Source organism: Melitaea cinxia, chromosome 24 (genome assembly GCF_905220565.1).
Source record: "Melitaea cinxia chromosome 24, ilMelCinx1.1, whole genome shotgun sequence".
In the NCBI taxonomy this organism is placed as follows: domain Eukaryota; kingdom Metazoa; phylum Arthropoda; class Insecta; order Lepidoptera; family Nymphalidae; genus Melitaea; species Melitaea cinxia.
Window position 1 is genome coordinate 2047156 of NC_059417.1, and position 22254 is coordinate 2069409.

The 22254-nt window shown below is 35.4% G+C and overlaps 1 protein-coding gene across 1 annotated transcript; it reads right to left on the reverse strand.

The window, feature by feature from the left end:
* Positions 1-3171: 3171 nt before the first annotated feature.
* LOC123665759 (facilitated trehalose transporter Tret1-like) lies at positions 3172-9124 on the reverse strand. Its single transcript, XM_045600019.1, has 9 exons — positions 9064-9124; positions 8533-8762; positions 7610-7930; positions 6589-6718; positions 6047-6110; positions 5040-5101; positions 4505-4722; positions 4228-4410; positions 3172-3455 (listed from the first exon to the last, which is right to left on the reverse strand). The coding sequence occupies exons 1-9, from the start codon at positions 9122-9124 to the stop codon at positions 3222-3224; spliced, it is 1503 nt and encodes a 500-aa protein (XP_045455975.1). The 3' UTR covers positions 3172-3221.
* Positions 9125-22254: the final 13130 nt, after the last annotated feature.

A 22254-nucleotide genomic window follows, 5' to 3' on the forward strand; every position in this document is an offset into this window, starting at 1 on the left:
GATTTTTATATATATAGATATAAAATTCTCGTATCGCGGTGTTTGTAGTTAAACTCCTCCGAAATGGCTTGACCGATTCTTATGAAATCTTGTGTGCATATTGGGTAGGTTTGAAATTCGAACAAAATTTTTTTTTTCATCCCCCTATATGTTAATGGTAGTCCACCCCAATTTTTTTTTAGTATTTTTTTATAATTTATTTTATTTTTATTTTATTATGATTTAGCATCAAAAAATGCATACAACCCTAAATTTTCATAATATATATGGCAAAACAACGTTTGCTGGGTCAGCTAGTATACATATATAAAATAACACGTTGATATATTTTTTTATAAGAACTAAAATTCTAAGTCAACTTCTATAACTTTTATCACTGTTAATGTATATTACTGTAATATGTCGTATATACGCATTGTTCATATTTTTTTAAATATATTTATAACAAAAAGCTGTCAGTGTCGAACCATCCTAGCGATTCAAGACAGTTTTAGAACTGTTGGTCTAAAGTTATAAACTATTGTAAAAAAGTTAGGAAAATCCACACACACCCACTCACACCACAAGCAGAAAAAAAATTATATATTTATCTTTTTTTTTAATATTAATTATATTACTTCGTTTTTTGCAGAAAAATAGATAGGTGACTACACAAATTAAATCAAATCCAGTTAATTCAAGATTCGTTGCAATGAAGGTCAAAGTTGCACATTTGTATAATTGCTTTGAAGATACGACAAGACAAAATTTTAATCCTGAGGCTGTAACATATATAAATGTTACTAATTTGTTTGGTGCGTAATTGCTCTTTTCTTTTGCTAGGCGTTGTCTTTTTTTCTAAGCGTGGTTCTTGTGACGTGTGGTTTTGCGTATGGACATTAGTGGGGATCAGGTGAGTAGGGGTTAACGTATCAGTATATAAGCGCTTTGGGTGAGTGGCTCCTCCTTTTCATTCGTCTCCAGCCACGGCCAAGTTCAGGGGGCGATTTGTTGGGTGAGTCATTGTGCTGCTAACGTAGATTAAGTTTTTATTTTAATTGTGCTTACGTATGTTGATTGTGTCGTGACTGTACTATTTGTAATTGTTCCAAGACATTTTATTTGTTTGATTTTATAAGATGTTAGGTTGTGCTTTGTCTCTAGTGGGCCATTTCCGTGTCGACCCAGAGACATTGAGGGTTGGTTATGGAAAGTCTCGCCTTCTGGTGTGATCTTTCTTCTGTGTGATGTGTTCCTGGTTCTGTTGTCGTCGACCCTGTGGCAGTCGGCGACACTTGTTTATGTCACCAGAAAACGTGGGCAAGCTGCGTAAGCCTAACCACGTGGTGCAGGGTGGTGCTACGGGCGGTGCCACATGGTGCTTCGGAGCATGATTCCGCTAAGTGACCTTATTTAGCGTCCAACCATGTGCCAGGAAAAAGTCAAACCTTTGTTAATTAAGTGCTATAGTTTTTTTATAAGTTGTGTGTTCACAATTTTAATTTTAATAGTAATAATAAATTGTCATCTTTTTTTAAACTACAAGTATGTGTACTTTGTAATAAATTAGTGAAACTATTATTTTTAGTATTTTAGTTATTTTATTTTTTTTAGTTCGTGGTGTTAAATTAATTATACACTAATTTAATTACTCTCTAGATTTAATTTTTTTAACGCGCCACAAGGCATAATTCAAATAATTTAGCTTCGCTGCCGCTTTGACCAGAGTGCCTAGTACGAGTTTTATTCACAGAAACGCGTTTATACGAAAGATTATTTTGCATGGGAATTTAACCAATGCAGCCTAAACGATAAAGAATAGAATACGATACAATTGATACAGAGTCACCTAGGAGCAAACGCGAGAAGAAGAAGTTGAAATCCCGAATTTCCCATACAAAATGCAGTTAAAATTTACGCCCGTTATTGCGAGGCGGATTAAACAAAACTCGCACTAGCCACTCAGATATTAGTACGGTTTCTGTACCCATTTCTGTATACACAGATGTCCGGTCCAGTTCCGATTTGGCTCGCTAATGTACACATTGCCTTATTTTTACCTTTTTAAATTCTTTATGAGCAATTAATGCGTGTCATGAATTAGCCATTAAATTAATTCAGGCAATTGCGTGCGTGCGTGTTTGTTTGTGTGTGTAAAAAAAAACAAACATTCAGCCTGTAACATCCCACTGCTGGTCATAAGCCTCTTTCGCCATGTAGGAGAAGGACCGGAACTTATTCCACCACGCTGCTCCACTGGGGATGTTCCCTACTATGACAAACGATCGCTACCAGGTATTTATGGTTTTTGGTAACCATAACCAACGGCTAAAAAATTTGATACTAAATAGGATTGCAATCTTACGAGTTGTATATTAATACTACGAAATTCAGGAACACATTCTATCCCAAGAGTCACTTCTTTCTGATTAGCGCGCAACAGTATGTACATATATACCTTCTCCTACCATCCGTGGTTACCAAAATCACTTGTCTGAGTAGTCAAATGACTTTTCTCATAATTTATTATCCATGTTCTCAATAGATAAATAATTATTATGATTAAACGTATACAAGCTGTTTACATAGTGTAGTAATAAACTAATATTAAATACAATGGTTGTCTAGCTGTGATTTGAACGTATGTCAAGTGGATCAACCTTACAGAAGATCACAGTTCAATAATACTGCTCTCAAATAGAGTTTTAACCTTATTGTGAGTAGCTAGATCTGGAAAGCGTTGTAGGTATGGTCAATTTTCAATTATCATTAAGTAAATACAAAATTTACAGTAAAAATTCTTTATTAGAGCATATAATTCACTGCAACATTACATTATTCAAACATACTTCAACTGATATCAAAAAGGGAATATTACTATATTTGAAAGCTATTTATACTTTATCTTAAAATTAGCGGCATCATAGCTGAAGAACTATCTCTACCAAGTAAGTGAATTGTAGATAATGTTCATGTGGCTGTTAAATAACACAAAAGTGACAAGAGTCAAAAATTAAACTATTAAATTTTTTGGTTACATCACTCGTCACGAAAATGACTGTTCCATAATCTGGCTGTTGTTTTAACCCATTATAGCAGAAGCATTAGTCATGGTATTTTAAATTATACCTGTTAAAGTTTATCAATGCTCGTTGATTGAAAAAAAAACATTGCAAAGCAATGCATGTCATGAAAAAAATTTCTTTAAATTCACCCTAATCAAATTAGCCTATTACTTTAGTTTAGTTCGTCCTCTTTTCTTTCAGAAACAGCTTCTGGATCACATCAACCGATAGACCCTTAGTTTCCGGCAAATAGAAGTGACTATAGACAGCTGTTAAGAAACATATCACGGAAAAGAAGTAGAAGGACATTCCGAGTCCGATGGCCTCAACCAGGGGTGTGAAGATGATGAGTACGACGAAGTTCGATAACCACGTAAAACTCATTACGCAACTGTTTCCAAGTCCTCGGACCTATAACGCAAATTCATTTTTTATAATATTACACTACATAATAAAAAAAAAACTTTATAAGTTTAAGAAGGACAACATTAAAAAGACCTGAGTTCGTTTAAATTATTCTTTCCGATTCCTATGGTTACAAAATTTATGTATCCGCGACTTCATACACATTATATTCTCCACTTTAAAATGGAAAAATTTATTTGAGCCATAATTATTTTATAATTTTTTTGATATTTTTGCACATTGAACGCAAGCGAACCAAAATTGAATAACAAATTTAACTTTTGATGATTTCAGAATTGGTCACACAACAGTTTGGCGCACAGCAAAGAATTAACGTTAATTTCATAAGTTCGATCCCACTCGTCCACATAATATATATCTTGCATATTCTGGGTGTTAATCTTATTATGTATGTTCTAAATCCCCGACATAGGTTTCTCATTCAACTTTATATATACTTCCCTTGACTACCTTAGCTTCAAAAGCCCTTAACACTTTTTAAGTAATTTGTATTTATAACGATGCCAGTCATTATCATCATCACTTCGGCCTATAGCCGTCCACTGCTGGACGTAGAAATTCACAAGTTCGCGCCAAAGATGGCGTGAACTCATGTGTGTTGTCCATAGTCATCACGCTGGGCAGGCAGGTTGGTGACCACGTAATAACAATGACGATTGAAATTTGATCAGAATTTGACTTTGTGTTGAAATGGAAATGATGAAAATGGAATTAGGACATTTGAGTGTAAAGTAATATTATTATCTATATTCCTTACCTCAGGTAAGAATACTTCAGCAGTGACCACATACGGTACGATCCCGCCGCCTACATTGTACGCAAAGCTAAATCCATACATTAGAAATGCGGTGAACCAGTGAGGTGCATAATGTAAATGCAGTTGAGAGCCCAACAGGGCTGTCAGTACACCACATATGGCACATGTTACTGTCATTAGTGACTGAAAAGGAATAATGTTGTATAAATTACGACATACATATAAAAAAAAAAAACGTAGTTTAGTATTTTAGTTCATAGGTAAAATTCAAACATACCTTTCTACCTAACTTGTCCACCAAGATAGCGCCAATTACACATGCGATCAAGTAAACCAGAGCTAATACAATCGAACATGTATTTGAATCCATAGTGGGGACGGCTTCTTTAAATAAAGGTTCAGCATAAACTTGAAGTGCAACGGATCCCATCATAATTGATAATGACATCAGAATGAGCACTGTTGTTAGTGCTTTCCTTGATGATTCGGAACGTTCTGAAATTAATGTGAATCGTTCGGATTCCAGGTAAATTTATTTAAAATGCATACAAACAATTAGTGAGCTATTGCTCGAGTGAGCTATAAACACACGCATTCATGTTTCCTTCCTTAAAGAGTAATAGGAACAGAGGACGGTAAGTTACGAAGTCAAACGGTAAGTTAAGAGACGGTTAACTACATCATATTTTCAATCACACTTTTTTCACGTGGGAGAAGGATTGAAGCTTAACCCGCCACGCTGCTGCGTTGGGGGTTGGAGAATATATTCTCTACCATAAGTGACTATCGCTGTCGAGTATTTATGGTACTACCGGGACTGAGAGCTCTATGTGCTCTCCGAGGCACGTTGGGAATATCCACAAGGACATCCAAACTGGAAAGAAATATGTATTTGTACAAATACAAATATACATTCCGAGCGGGAATCGAACCCTTAACCATCGGTGTTTTAGTCGACAACGCGCACCACTACACCAGAGTGGGTGTTGTAAATATTATTTTATATACTAAGTAATGATAGTTAATTATTCGATACAATTATATTCAATTATTATGCTATAGACAAACCTATGAAAGCCTTTTGACATATTTAATCTGACCCTTTAGACATATTTAATATAAACTACTAGACATATTAAATATAAACTAGCTCCTATTTAGTATCCTACCCTGCCAAATTTTATTTATATACGTCAAGTGATCTTCTTCTTCTTCCTCTTGTATAGTGGCTCCCGTGAGGATTTGCCAATGTCAGAGTGAGCCTATGGTTTTATGTTTAGAATAAATGCTCTGTTAAGAATATTCGTGTGATGAGAGTACAAATGTTAAGTATTTATACGATATTAATAATGGTAGGCTTTCACCGTTGAATTACCTAAAACAAACACAAAAACAAAATTGTTAATTAATTAGATGGACATCACATTACAATTTAATGTTGTTAGTTGATATATACGAACATAAATTATCAATAAAATCTCACCCAAGTACATACGATAAAATAGATTTGAAATTACAAGGACGGGGAATAGATGGGGGAAGTAGGTCATTGAGAGAAGAATGATTCCTTGGGCAACGGAAAAAGATATGCTCTGGGATACCTTCGTCGATCCCACATTCACAAAGAGAGTTGTCCCTGATCTTTATCTTCGCAAGAAATACAGAAGTACATGAGTGTCATGATTGTTGAACAAACAAGATTGAAAGCTTGACGGTATGGAGTCAAGTGATTTTCAATATTTCGTGATGAGTGAATGACGCAACGATTTTATATAATATAAAGATAATAAAATTCCTACTTAGGAATTGCCAGACTGACACATGTTCTTCCTCTTTCTCGGTGGTGCTTGGAGACTTTTCTAACAATTTTTCAGCTGATGCATCTAAAAAATAATTAAAGAAATTTACTTTATGTGCCACATATAAATACTAATATCTTGTAATTAAATTTAACCTTTTAACTATTTATTAATTTTCTCAAACAAACGATCAAAAGATGAGACTATTCGTACAAGAAATAAGTAGTCCTCCCGTGACCTTGATTGCTGTAAAGTAGCCGAATCGTCGGGCATGTTGGTCTAAGATCCGAACATGCCATGCACATGATGACAGCACAGATCCATCCAATTATCGGCCAATTGCTTCCTTGCTTTCTACGGTGATGGAGCCGGTTGTTAATACCTAGCTCCTTGGTTACCTCGAGATTGCCAACTAATATTGCCAACCAACAATACGAATTTCGTCGTGGTTACAGTCCACAAAAACAAATATCTACCCCGAGCGGGAAGGGAACCCGGTTTGGAAAAGTTTTGGAGGTCAATAAATTCTAACATAAAATAAAAAAGATCGTACTACACTAACCTTCACCGCCCGATTCCAACATCTTAATGATTTTTGGATCCAATTGAAGCTTTAATTTTCTAATCTCAACTTGCATTTCTTTAGAATTAATCTCAATTCTGTGATAGAAAGAAATTGCTTCTGCTGCTTCCTGAAATTATATTATTACAAAAATAAACACTGTTAAAACATGCAACATTTACAAAAGAGGATATACTGGATTACCAGATTCCCCGTGAAGAATGAACGTTTAGTCTATTTTTAATATTTTTACTACCTTCAAAGATAGACAGAATTTCCAACAAATCAGTGTTTTCCAGGAGATTCTAAGATTGAACATTCAGACATTTAAATAAAAGACTATATTCAAACTTTGTTTAGAGCATTTAGGTCTTTGAAACATCTTTGTTTTCTAAATTCCATTGCACTGTAGTAATTATTTTTAATTATATTTATATATTATTATTATATAGTCTAGTCTAACTAGCTGACCCCGCAATCGTTGTTTTGCCATATATTTTATAAACCTTCTCAATCCCCCCCTCCTATAGCTTAGGGGTATGAAAAATATATGTTGTTCGATTCTCAGACCTACCCAATATGCACACAAAATTTCATGAGAATCGGTCAAGCCGTTTCGGAGGAGTTTAACTACAAACACCGCGACACGAGAATTTCATATATTAGATTTCCAGATGAAATTATAAAAAAATATAATTTTATTGCTATAATAACAAAGCTGAGCCAAGATAATTGAATAAAAATAGAAAACATATACCGACACGAATATCAGATAGTCGATAGTCGTGGATTCGAAACTAGGTTGACAACTCTGACTTTACAAGTTATTTGCTTTATGAGATTTAGATGAACTCATATTTTTCATTCACTTTGGACTTTTGTGAATTAACGTCCAAATATCACTTTTATGGGTACCGGGAGGTAAACATAAACTGAAGCGGGTATATAGGAATCTTTGTCCAGAAATGAGGAAAGGTTTTATTTTTTCAAAAATAATACAGAGAAAAAAAAAGTTATTTACCTCTTCTTTGCCACGTTTCATTAGGAAAACTGGTGACTCCTTTAAGAATGCAAGAAGTACTATGTACAGAATCGATTGTGCTAAATGCACGTACACTACGTGATGATAAGAGAGGTAGCCGCCTAAGGAGTAAGAAATTAAGAGTCCTATGAAGAATACATATATAATGCTCGATATCAGGCCACCTCTGATAGAATCGTGACATATTTCCGCGATGTACACAGTGGTTACCACTTGTCCACCAGCACCGAGACCAGCTATCCCAACAGCAAAAATAACTAAGTATACAGACTTGGTCACTGCGATGATTCCCCATGCGATCTGAAAGTTTTACTAAATTAAATTATATAACAATTAATTGGACTAGAACTAAGAAGTATAAGTAAAACAGAATAATTTTGAATACTAATAATAGTTTTAATAATACAAAGAAATAATAGATGAAAGCCAAAACTAATGGCACGGATGGAACTATGCATGCCTCAAAATGAACAAATTTTGCAAATAATACAACTTACGAAGCTGAATATATTACTATCGCAATATACCACAGCATTGTACATATACTTACAGAAGCTACACCAAAATATACATATATACAAGAAAAGAGATATATACAAGAAATAAAAAATAGAAAGTTATCGTAAAATTTATTTTTTTTAAATTCTATAGTCAAGTTAGAAAAGGATAATTTTAAAGAATAAAACGGCACAACGGAATTGCACCCAGCATACTACTGTGATGGTATATTCTATAATTATATTATATAAAACTTAGGCATTTTTACACTTAAGATTGTTGACTATATTGTTTTGAAAATCTATCAAGCCTTTTAGAATATATTTTCTAAAGTACGTAAAAATAAATAACACATAACATAAAGGACCGGACATAGTTATGTTCTTCAATCAATCATCATTTACCACGAAAGGCAAGCCGAACAACATAGCTGCGTATTTCCTTCCGAGCTTATCGAGAGCATAGCCACAGAAAGGTGTCGCCAAAAACGCTCCAATATTTGTCAAACTACCCACTGCAGACAATTCACCAGTAGTCATGGGCGCCTCCAAAACAGTCTCATTTGACTTAAGAATTGCATATGTGTAAGATGGCCAAGCATATATGAATCCAATAAGACATACAAGATTTGAAACTGGAAAAAAATATTTGTTTTATGGAGACTTTATTTAAAACTATTATTTGGACCTTAGTACGTCGATACATATTTTCTCATTTATATACTTAGCACCAAAAATTTCACCATCAGTTACATTTTAACATAACACGTTTAAAAAACTTATAATCATGTTTTGAAAATATATACATATCTAAGCACGAAAATTATGAAACATATAGTAACTTTTTACAATTTTAAAAACTAAAAATCCACAAACTGAAAATGTCAAGAAGATAAAATTAATAACAAATAGAATAAATTTTTTAAAAATACTAACTTATTAAAGTTGCAAGAAATTGCAAGCACAATGCTGACTTTTTTAATTTTTCACTCTCCATTTTTTTCGAAGTGATCTGTAGCAGAGCGATAATGTCACTAGGATGAATGAAATTCTCCAACTCTTATCTTTGATGTAATGTATCCTATTATATACTGGCCTCTAAAACAATCGACCCACCCGATAATTTTTGCTAACTAAGTTGTTATCTTAAGTATGCGACGATATAGTTTGAATGGTTTTGCTTGTTCGTTATAAATTTAAATATTAGTAGGTACCCACTTGACATTAGTTTTAGGGAAATTAAAGTGTTTAAATGGATAATCTGTTGTAAAGTGCATTGTTAGTTTATTTCCAACTATTAACGCGTAAACATCTTGGTTTTGTGTATCGTATTGATTAAACCTGTTAAAATTTGTTGGAGTAAGCATTTTCTTAACATAAAACCTCTCATTCGTGAGGGATTAAGTCAGCGAAATGTGGCAAGAAGATTAAACGTGAGTCGATCAGTAGTGCGTAGGGCTTATAAACGATTCTTAGAGACTGGGGTACCCTCCTGGTTGCCGGAGACCAGAGTCTGGAAAAGGACGTGTCACAAAACCCGACAGATGACCATCTTATTGTTTTGAATTCTTTGCGAAACCGTAATTTTTCTGCTGTTAACCCTCAGGGTAGGTTGAGGGAAAATTCGCGAAGTGTCTGCAAGTGCGACTACTGTAAGAAGAGGGAATTGAGATCAAAACTTAAAACCACACAAGCCAGCCACATGACCAAAACTCACTGCATCTCACCGGCAAGCGAGGTTAGACTTTGCTAGGCAGCACCTTAATTGGACATCAGACCAATGGGTGACAGTACTTTTCAGTGAGGAAAGCCGGATGTCTCTTGTAGGCTCTAACGGACGTCGTACGTTATGCGAAGGCCAGGGGAACGTTATGCTCAATGTTGCATTCGAGAAACAGTCCGATTTGGTGGAGGCTGTACAATGTTCTGGGGAGGCATATCTTTAACGACACGTATGGTTCTCTTTCGTAATCGTGCTGTTAATGCTGAAAGTTACATATCAGATATTCTAGAACCTCATGTTATGCCTTTTGCTGGACATGTTGTAGACAATTTCCAACTTATGCACGATAACGCTAGACCTCACGTCGCTATAATTGCGTCTGAATACCTTCGGGAGGTTGGAATTCCAGTCATGCCATGGCCAGCGTATAGTCCGGACTTAAACCCGATAGAACGAACACCTCTGGGAACAACTCAAACAGAAAGTTTCAAAAAACGTAGGTTCTTTTTCACCTGTGGTCTCGCATCTATCTTCTGACTGATGCTTGCAATAGCATGCAAGAACAGGCTTCCCAATTAAATTACTGGGTTTCAAAGACTAAATGCAGTAAAGTGTAGGAACAGTTATACATCCCTGAGGGAAACCAAATAGAATTCTTGCCTTCCCAATAAATTGAATGTTAAGTACACGATGGTAGTAAGAATTTTCGATAGATTGAGAGGAGTACTGTGAGTTCCAATTATTCGTGTCAACTAAACATTGCTGTTACTCATATAAATCTCTTCTATTTTTCGTAACATAGACATACATACATACCTACGAATTGTTATAAGTTAATATTTATAAAATAACATACCTGACTAACTGCTAATATTTCTCGTAAAAAAACTTTTTTTCTAAATAATTTTAGCTCTTATATCAATAACTAATTAAGGTTTATTTTAAAAAATATTTTGTCACCTACCGCATATTATAAAAGTTATATCATTGCAAACAAATCTGATAAGTAATGATATTTCATTTCATTTATTTAAATAAGCCGCAGATGATAGAGTCAGCGAGTAAGTAATTTACAAATATTAAATTACCTAGTTCGAAGTCATGATGACAACGGGTCAAACGCTGGCAGTTGAGCGATAAAACGAATGTTTATGTATTCCATCCAGTCGCTTGTTGCAGTAGTTGTTGTAGATTTTTGTGTCTCTTCTGTATATATATATCTGGTCAGTGGTCACTATCTCGGGTTTTTTAATCTAATAAACGCCGATATGTGTGTAGCAATATTAGCATAATTTTTCTCAATGGCCTACAATTTTTTATTTTATTTTTTATTTTATTTTATTTAGGAAACAAACAGTACAATAATACAAAGAAAAAAAAAACATATAAAACTAATACATAAACCAATAAAGTTTCCAATAGTAAACAATTCATTAATAAGCTAAAAAGCACACATTAATCAGAAATAATCGACACACACAGAAATATAAATAATTCAAACAGTAGTAAATTGAATAATTAGGTAAACATGTACGAATAGAAACATTTCATACAATCATCAATTAAATAATAAATAATTAAAAGATAACAAATTCAGATATATACAACATTAAAAATTAAACATACCAACTATAATACAATTATAATTAAATTAATTTATAACAAAATCAAACCAACCTACTAGAAATTCATGAATTATGTAAATAATTAATGGTAAATTAAAAATTTATTGCATATCGTAATTCACTCCTTAAAGATTGCACTGAACAAGTTGCAAAATCAATGTGATGAAAACATTGGTTGTACATTTTACATGCTCTAAAAGTAAAATTATTCTGCGAATATTTGGTCCTAGTTCTAGGCACATAAAATAGGGACTGATTACGTGTATTTATTTTTGAAGTTATACTTCTTTTGGCGCGTTAGAAAAAATCACGAGAGTAAATTTTTACGATGCGCGAGCACACAATCACGAAAAAAACCGACACTTTGAAGTTAGCTAGTCAACGAAGAAGAAGTTAGCAACGTGAAGTTAGTTAGCCAATTAAGTATAACTTCTGACGTACATAAGTACAAACAATTTATTTATAATTTACCATGACATATTGGCAGCTTTAAATTGCTTTCTATATTGCAAGGGCAGCAAAAAGTGTACGGTCCGCCTGATGGTTAACAGATAGTACAGTCTGGACACCTTTAATACTAGAAGTACTGCAAGCGCGTTACCGTCTTCAACCTCGACGTTTGAAGAACGGTTGGTGGATGAATTTATTATTTTTGTTTGTCAAAAACTTATTTTATGAAGAAAGATTTTTTCCCCTATTTTACGTTTTCTTCTTCTTCTTCCTCGTTCCCTCAGTGATGAGGAACGCAACCACGAATGATATGTCTCCACTGAAGGCGATCGTAAGCAACATGTGTTGCGCGGTACAAGTTGTCTCCCACTGTATTCTTGATGACATCGAACCATCTTGCTGGTGTCCCCCCTTTGGCGCGTTTCCCTTCAACTTGACCCAGTACTATAAGTTTCTCCAGACTATCCTTAGCGGACCGCATAATGTGCTCGAAGAAGGTAAGGGCTCGCTCCATCCAGATCGTTGTGAGTCGCTTGGTGATATTGTAAAACCACAATTTTACGTTTAGATGATGCATAACTTGGTAACGTAGCATTATTACAATTATGTATAAAGACTTAACTAAATTAATTAATGTTTTAATTTATTATGACTATATGGTGTCTAATGTATAGTCTACATGATGACTGTCGCGTTCGACATCGTTCCATAGCTTAATTGACTAGAGCACCGACACGGTTAGTCGAAGATACAGGTTCGATCCCCGCTGGAACGGTCGATTTTTGATATGATATTAAAAAATGTTTAGAATTCCTAATGTGTGGGTAACACAAAAATAAAATCGTACAAATTAAATTATTTATTATTTTTTTTTTTTTATAATACAACACAAAAAAATACACACAGCCCTAAATTTTCAACCCTCTACGATCAACCCCTATTTTTAAATAGCGTTTAGCGGCAAGACAACGTTTGTCGAGTCAGCTAGTTATTATATATTTTTATAAACCATTATAAAAAAATAAATGTGTTAATATAATTTTGTAGTTTTTTTATTATCGACAAAAAAAACATATTGAAAAAATGTATATCTGCATAATTATTTTCTTTATGGGCCCGGCACAGCGCCATGCCGCAGCACGGTGCTGTGGACGGTGCGCACTAGGTGCGCCGCGCGCAACTTTAGAGTTGATATTTCGCAGTTCGTGTGCTCGGGCGTGCTTGTCTGGATATGAAGCCAGGCCCTTAACGTCGAATAGGTCTTGAAATTAATATTTAATAATAAGGAACTTCGTTCCTATCCAGTGTCCCACGACACCGCAGGGTTCCCTCTATAAGTCTAGTAGTATATATTTCAAGAGTGATTTATACAATATCTAGACATATAGAACTAACTATACTGAAGCTACACCTTAAGATGTGATAGTATAATTATAATAGTGTAAACTACTGTTGGCTAACCTTATAAATATATAAATAGATTCGACACAAGATGACGATGATGGCTAAACGCAGTCAAATAAAACTCGTCGTAATTAAGATCAAAGTTGCACATGTAAACAATTGCTTTCAAGATACTTCCAGGCGTAATTTAGATCTGCTTTTCATGATTTTTAATCGCGATCGACTGAAAAAATCATGGTTCAAATCCTCATAGATCGACTATCATTTTATCTGTTTTTTTTTTTTTTTATAATTGCACTCGTTATTTTTTATTTAAATAGCCAGTACATATTTTTTATTCGTGTCAGTAAAAACAATATTATTCATATTTTATAAATATGTAGTTGGTATTTAACTATGATTTAAAAAAAAAAAAAACGATTTACTAATAATACTGAGCTTAGCTCGGTGACCCAGGTACTGTTTTTCTATTATCCGTATTTTCGACAAAAAATAATAAGAATAAGAATACCTATTATACTTTATATCAACTTCCGTATACTGTGTAAATTATACGGAAAAAATGTTGTAATTATCACCCCAATAAACCGAACACACAGTGTTTATACTTCTGTTTTTACAGCGATAAATCAGCGAACCAAAAGTCTAGATCAAACAAATTAGATAAGTGACGAGTGAGTGAGTGATTTTAAAAAACTCCATCTCTGTAAATGAAAAAATAATGTGTTTTTAAATAAGTGCCTATCATCATCATCGGCATAAAATGCAGGCATAAAACTAAACATAGATATTAAGAATACATACTATACGATACTATAGATACCCATTATAGAATCAATGAAATTAAATTGAAGTTAAATAATTTAAAACAGATTTAATTCAAGCTTACACAACAACACATTTAATTTACAAACAATATTTCAAATAGTATCTGCACATACAGCAAGATTTACCACTTCATAAGTAGTTCACTAATAACACAATCACATGATGGAAATAAATAAAGACTAATGTAATGTAAATTATGGTACTATTTTCTTTTACAAAACAAGATTTTTTTTTAAACTTCTTTAGAACGAAAATGCACCACGATAAAGCGTCTCAACTTAATACTAACAGCTGAAAAAATTTGTGTGACAAAGCTGATATCTTGAAAGATGTAACAAAAAGCTTTTAAGGGTACCAGCTGACAAACTTTCCATCGAGTTACAGCCAGCTGACATGAAGTTTTATTCATTTAAGCTATCACCTGGTAAATTTTTAGTTGAGAGGAAATCATTAAAAATATATATATATATATTTTTTTTCATATTCAAGAAGCCAGCTATGTTATGGTCAGCTGACTTTATCTTTCCGTCAAGGTATTACGTAAACTATAATGTGACAAAAGTGAGAGGAAATAACGAAAAAAAAGGTTTTTCTTTCTCTATGCGTGGGAGGCTGCCACTGCCCGCCCCACTCACGGGGTCACAGCTGGCGCTCGCGAATTTTCATAGTATAAATCCCTAATGCTTTTGGCATCTTGTTCTGCCAATCAAGTATAACAAGTGGCAATTCCACAGTAGTATTAATTTTATTTTTTAAAAATCTCGGCCTGCCACTAACGATTAAAACAAAAAAATAATTACCACATTTCAGGGATTCGTTTGTATACATATTGTATAAGATAACATGTTGATATAATTGTTGTTATATAAGAACTAAAATTCTAAGTCAACTTCAATAACTTTTATCATTGTTACCGATGCTTAAAAAACAAAACAAACAAACGTGTAATAGGTTTTTTTTATTTTTTTTAATAACTATAGGCTATTAAACATTATCATCATCATCATCATCATTTCAGCCAACCACAGTCCACTGCTGGACATAGGCCTCCATAAGTTCACGAAAAAATGGCGTGAACTCGTGTGTTTTGCCCATAGTCACCACGTTGGGTAGACGGGTTGGTGACCGCAGGGCTGGCTTTGTCGCACCGAAAACGCTGCAGCCCGTCTTCGGACTGTGTATTTCAAAGCCAGCAGTTGGATGGTTATCCCGTCATCGGTCGGCTTTATAAGTTCCAAGGTGGTAGTGGAACTGTGTTATCCCTTAATCGCCTCTTACGACACCCACGGGAAGAGAGGGGGTGGCTATATTCTTTACTACCGTAGCCACACAGTAGGTTTGAGTAGTAATTAAACATTGTACATATTTACAATTCACAACAAATAAATATTTACAGATAGTTTTGGTATATATCATGTCCGCGTGGAATTGTGCCAAGAATGCTCTAATGCTGCATCTGGGCAAAAAGTGCACCAGCCCTCTTGTCACCAGTGGAGGCAGTAAGGCGAGGAGTTATCTCATTTAAAAATTTTTTAGCACTGCTACTACAAGATCCAAGTGTTTCGACTGCAAACTGCACAAAGATGTAATTTGGAATTAGTGACGAATATTTGTGCTGTTTAGTCGTTTCAGCTTTTTCCGCTGCGGCTCCCGCTTTTAAGGCTGTTTCCCTGACGTGAGACGCAGCAAGTGTGTCAACGCAGGTTGCGTCCCACAAAAGCGCCAGTCCCCTTTCCCAAGGAACCATCGTCAATCCATCAGATCTATTATTATCATATTATTTATTGTATATATTTGTAACAAAAAGCTGTCAGTGTCAAACCCCCCTAACGATTCTAGACAGTATTAGAACTGCTGCTTCTGGTTTGAAGTTAAACTATTTACTAAAAAAGTTTGGAAAATACACACACACACACACACATACAAAGGCGCGCGCGCGCTCGCGCGCACACGCTAAGCCGAAAAAAAAATATATTTATTGATTCGTTTTTTATATTTGTAGTCTTTCGACTAATATTGGAAGCTCCTTTTCTATATTTGCAGGGCGCGGGCGTAGGTTATACTCGCACTCTTTACAATACTATGTAGGTAGTACTTAAAATGATTATAACAAAATTGTAATGCGATCCGATCCAATCTATCGTGTGGCATAGGGAGTAACTCAGAGCAGTGCCTAGGACTTGCGACCCAGGTGTAGGTTTAAGGAGATCTCCTTTGAGATGCGCATCAACGCTCACCTTCACTGCTCGAGTTATCCGCCATAATATGTAACAATTAATTCGTATGCACAAATTAATTATCGAATGAGTCTAGGTTAAGCTACTAGCAGAATACAACAAATGTATCGTGCCAAGCCAGAGCCAAGACTGCCTTAGCGGCGGTTGCACTGTTCGTTTTATACACGTCAGAATAACTCGAGTGATATAATAAGTGAGGGTAGTTGAATATCGAACGATGTGCATCTGTTGTTTATAAATTCCTTACTAATTCCGTACGACAGTGCTATTGCTGACACGGCCAACCCTGACAATCGCACGACCTCGTGCGTCCATGTCGTGCATCCGCCAACTCGGCGTTACTCCTCCCGACCTATACAACTGTAACGAGTGACATTAATAACTGTTCGGCTATTCCTGACCAAAACGCTGAGACTGTAATGCACTAGCGGGTCGGGCGTACTGGGCCCCTTCATCCCTTCCTAACATAGCATGGCCCGGGCGTACGTGGCCCCTTCAACCAGCTTACTAACCGTGGGTCGGGCGTGCTAGGCCCCTTCATCCCTTCCTAACATAACGTGCCCCGGGCGTACATGGCCCCTTTAACCAGATTACTAACCGATAAGAATACAACGGAAAGAACTAAAATACCGATGTACCCACTAATAAAAGAAAATAAAATGATGATCGATGTACCCACTAATCACCACCAAATATTGGAACTAGCACACTCGCTAAAAACAGATGTATTGTCAGGGGGTAGGCCTATAACTTCACATATTTTCTGAATAATAGCTTTCATACCGGAAGCGAAGAGAAACATTTCTTCGTTCAATGTAACTAACTGAATTAGTTAAATTTTGAAAGTGGGGGTGGATCTTATCCCGCTTCTGATGTAGTTTTCGACTAATATTGGAAGCTCCTTTTCTATATTTGCAGGGCGCGGGCGTAGGTTATACTCGCACTCTTTACAATACTATGTAGGTAGTACTTAAAATGATTATAACAAAATTGTAATGCGATCCGATCCAATCTATCGTGTGGCATAGGGAGTAACTCAGAGCAGTGCCTAGGACTTGCGACCCAGGTGTAGGTTTAAGGAGATCTCCTTTGAGATGCGCATCAACGCTCACCTTCACTGCTCGAGTTATCCGCCATAATATTATGTAACAATTAATTCGTATGCACAAATTAATTATCGAATGAGTCTAGGTTAAGCTACTAGCAGAATACAACAAATGTATCGTGCCAAGCCAGAGCCAAGACTGCCTTAGCGGCGGTTGCACTGTTCGTTTTATACACGTCAGAATAACTCGAGTGATATAATAAGTGAGGGTAGTTGAATATCGAACGATGAGCATCTGTTGTTTATAAATTCCTTACTAATTCCGTACGACAGTGCTATTGCTGACATATTAATTATATTATTTCTTTTGCATAAAAATAGATGCCTTTAAATCAAATTCAGTAATTCAAGATTCGTTGCAATGAAGGTTAAAGTTGCACATGTGCATAATTGCTTCGAAGATACGACAAGGCTAAATGAAACCTGAGACAATTTAAGTAATTTAGCTTTGCTGCTGCCTCGACCCGATATCAGTATGGTTTCTGTACGTATACAACAGATGTCTGGTTCGGTTCCGGTTTGGCTCGCTAATGTACACATTGCCTTATTTTCGTGTTAAAATTCTTTATGAGCAATTAATGCGTTTCATGAACTAGCCATTAAATTAATTCAGGCAATTGCGAACAACGTGTTTGTTTGTGTATGTAAAAAAAAATTCAGCCTGTAACATCCCACTGCTGGTCAAAAGCCTCTTTCTCCATGTCGGAGAAGTATCGGAGCTTAATCCACTACGCTATACATTATCTCTTCTGTACTGTGTACAATTTCATTCGTCAACACCTATTTACCTAAAGGATAAGTTTGAATTACTTGGTTCACGTAGTGAAATTTTAAGGTCAGTAGAAAACCTTAAGTTGCGAATACCCCTTCACAGAACAAACTTTTATAAAGACTCTTTTGCTGTACAAGCTGTTATAAAAATGAATAAAATAATAAGCTATGGAACGACTTACCTGTGACCATAAGACGAGCTCAAAATTTGTTTCTATTTAAGAAGCATTTGAAAGCATATTACCTTGGTCTATAAATTATCTTAAACTCACTACATTCAATTGATAAAAGATCATTAAATTTGCCATGAAGCTATATATAATACGATTACTGTATTTATATATTAATGTGTATGTAAATGTTTATATTTATTTATTTTTTATTGCGTACGTATGTGTATAGTGTATATGTTTGTATATATAATTGTTATAGATTGTATTTATTTTTTTTTCTTTTACATATTTATATTTATATACCACCTGCCCATCTGAAAAGCAATATCCCTTTCATTATCATGTTGTCTGGAAGAGATTGCTTTTTAGCAATAAGATCGCCTGGTTGTACAATTTGTTACTATATGGCTTTTAATGTAAATTTTGTTCTTTATTTAAATGTGAAATAGAGTATATTATTATTATTATTATTATTTCTTTTATTCAATATATTTTCTTATGATTACATTTTTAAATATATTTATAAAAAAGACTAATAAAAATATTTAAAAATATAAAAATAGTAGTCCTCCGGTGGCAGGTTGAGGCCCAGGCCACCGGCAGTTAAGGTTCCAGGCTGAGGAACCTCCTCACAATGCGGGCCGTTTCAAGCAACACTGCCTTTTGAATCCGACCCTTGATCCAACAGTCAAGTGAGAGTTTCTTAAGGTGTTGGTCGAAACTCTTCGCTAATAGACCATTAACCGATACAACAATAGGAACAATTATTGTTGAGTCTACATTCCACATGCTGGTAATCTCGTGGGCAAGGTCTAAATATTTACTTAATTTTTCTTTTTCGGCCTTTACGAGATTATCGTCATGTGGAACTGTAATGTCAACAATAATTGCTCGGCGCGCTGATCGGTCTACTAGCACTATATCAGGTTTATTGGCTGCAATAAACCTGTCAGTGACAATAGATCGATCCCAGTAGAGCAATGCATGACCATTTTCAAGAAATGGCGTTGGGTTATACCTATAATAAGGCAACTCATTTTCAACGAGGCCGTATCGAATAGCAAGTTGTTGGTGTATAATCCTGGCTACTTGGTTATGTCTGTGCAAGTACTCACCGTTAGCAAGATGACTACAACCGGAAACAACATGTCTATGGATTCTCCAGGCTTATGGCAAGCTCGGCATATGTCTGGAGTTCCGTCTTTCATGATATGTTTCCGGTAGTTATTCGTCTTGATAACTTCGTCCATAATTGCACAGACAAAACCTTCGGTTTCTCCGAAGAGGTTCCCGTGTTGTAACCAGGATATAGAGCTGGGCTGGTCTACATCTGGGTCTGTCAGAACTTTGTAGAACCGGCCATGTAATTCCTTGCTCTTCCATACGGCCACGCGGTCAACGGTACGCATTACTATAGGCTTACGCCATTTCTCTTTGCCTAAGGACAACGGAGTAAAGCCCCTATCAACCGCAACAACGTCCATGTGCATATCGCTCTTCATATTTAAAAAGTACTCTCTGAGATTATACACCTCACGATTGTGGAGATTTTTAGCGTTTAAAAAGCCACGACCCCCACATTTTCGTGGGATGTATAATCTCATCACAGACGATCGAGGATGGTGTATTCGGTACGTTGTTAACAGTTTACGGACTTGGCGATCAAGGGTATCTAATTCCGTTTGAGTCCATCTCAAAATGCCAAAGGTATAGACGATTAAGGGCATAACGCAACTGTTAAAGGCACGCACCTTGTTACCGCCCGAAAGAAAGCTGTGGAGAACTTTCTTCAGCCGGCCAAAGAATCGTTCCTTTACCAGTTGCTTCATGGCTCCGTCATCAATGCCCAATGCCTCTGACATTCCGAGATATTTATAGGTTTTACCTTCGTTGAGAGATCTAAAAGACAAAGAGTTGTTAAGTTTTAAATTTTCTGATGATACAGTTCTACCTCTTTCTACATGGATGACAGTGCATTTATCCACACCAAACTCCATTCTTATACAAGTGCTAAAGGTTTCTGTTATTTTTAACAACTTGTATAAGTCTGGTAGTTTGGATGCGAAAAGCTTCAAATCATCCATATAAAGTAGGTGAGATATTGCTTTGCTTCCTCTACGAAGGTGAAAGCCCAACCTTGAATCCTCTAATAAAGTGCTTAAAGGGTTCAAGGCTAGACAAAACCACAATGGACTCAAACTATCACCTTGAAAGATACCCCGCATAATCCTTATCGATTCAGTCGATCCTGAAACATCGACCGCACCCGGATGACGTAAAAAAGTGTTCCACTGTCTCATACACGTACTCAGAAAAGAGCACAAAGTAGCATCAACTTTGTAAAGCTCCATTACTTTCATAAGCCATGTGTATGAGGCACTGAATCATACGCTTTTTTGTAGTCAATCCAAGCGGCAGCCAGATTTTTCCGATTTCGACGTACCTGTTGGCATATGGTCATGTCTATGAGGAGAAGTTCCTTGGTACCGCGACTACCAGACTTACATCCGTTCTGAGTCGTAGTCAAAATATTATTTGTAGTAATATGTTTTGTAATTTTTGCGACGAGAACATATGTAAGTAGCTTATAGATGGTGGGTAAGCAAGTTATAGGGCGGTAGTTTTTAGGATCAGCGGTATATCCCGATTTGTATAACAGGAATGTGGTACCAGTCGTCATAAATTTTGGGAAAGAATGAAAAAAAAAATGAAATAAAGAATGAAAAGATGGGATGCGAACTATGATTATTATTATTATTATTATTATTACGCTGCTCCACTGCGAATTGGCGGATATTTTCCCTACTATGACTAACGATCGCTATGAGGTATTTATAATAACAACCGAGACCGACGCGCGACTTGACGTGTTCTCCGAAGCACGGTGCGGAGACCCACAAGCACAAACATCCTAACTGGAAAGAAATATTTGTACAAATACAAATATCCATCCCGAGCGAGAATCGAACCCGCAAACCGTCGATGTTTTAGGCGACTACTCGCACCAAAACACCAGAGTGATTGTGCGTATGTCTCATATGTGGATATAAAAAGCCATAGGTAATTTATTACAGTATCTTTTAATTTTATTTAGCTTAGCTATATTCAACTTTTAGGCTTAAACATTAGATACTACACAAGATTGCGATCTTACGAGTTGTATATTAGTACCATGAAATTCAGCTAGCAGTTAGCAAAATAACTTGTCTGAATAGTCAAATAACTTCTCTCATAATTTATTATCCATGTTCTCAATAGATACTCGTATAATTATTATGATTAAAGGTATACAAGTTGTTTACATAGTTTTCGATTTAATTAAAAATCATCAAAATCGGTACACCCAGTAAAAAGTCATTGCAGATTTTCGAGAGTTTCCCTCGATTTCTCTGGGATCCCATCATCAGATCCTGGTTTCCTTATCATGATACCAAACTAGGGATATCTTCTTTCCAACAAAAAAAAGAATTATCAAAATCTGTTTATAAACAATGAAATTATCCCCGAACATACATTAAAAAAAATTATATATATATATGGTCAAATTGAGTGACCTCCTCCTTTTTTGAAGTCGGTTAAAAAAGAATATTACTATATTCAAATATTATTTGAAAGCTTTTTTTACTTTTTATCTTAAAATTAGCGGCACTTTAGCTGAAGAACTATCACTACCAAATAAACGACTTGTATATATAATCCGAATCTCGGAAACGGCTCCGACATTTTACATGAAATTTAGGCTATAGGAGGTTTTGGGGGCGATAAATCGACATAGCTAGGATTCATTTTTAGAAAAAGTTGTTTTATGCCT

Coding starts and splice junctions, on each gene's coding strand:
- LOC123665759 (XM_045600019.1), bottom strand. CDS start 9,124: ATGGAGAGTGAAAAATTAAAAAAGTCAGCATTGTGCTTGCAATTTCTT. Junction 6,719..7,609: donor TGAAACGTGGCAAAGAAGAG/GTAAATAACTTT, acceptor ATATAATTTCAG/GAAGCAGCAGAAGCAATTTC. Junction 4,723..5,039: donor ACATAGAGCTCTCAGTCCCG/GTAGTACCATAA, acceptor CATTAATTTCAG/AACGTTCCGAATCATCAAGG.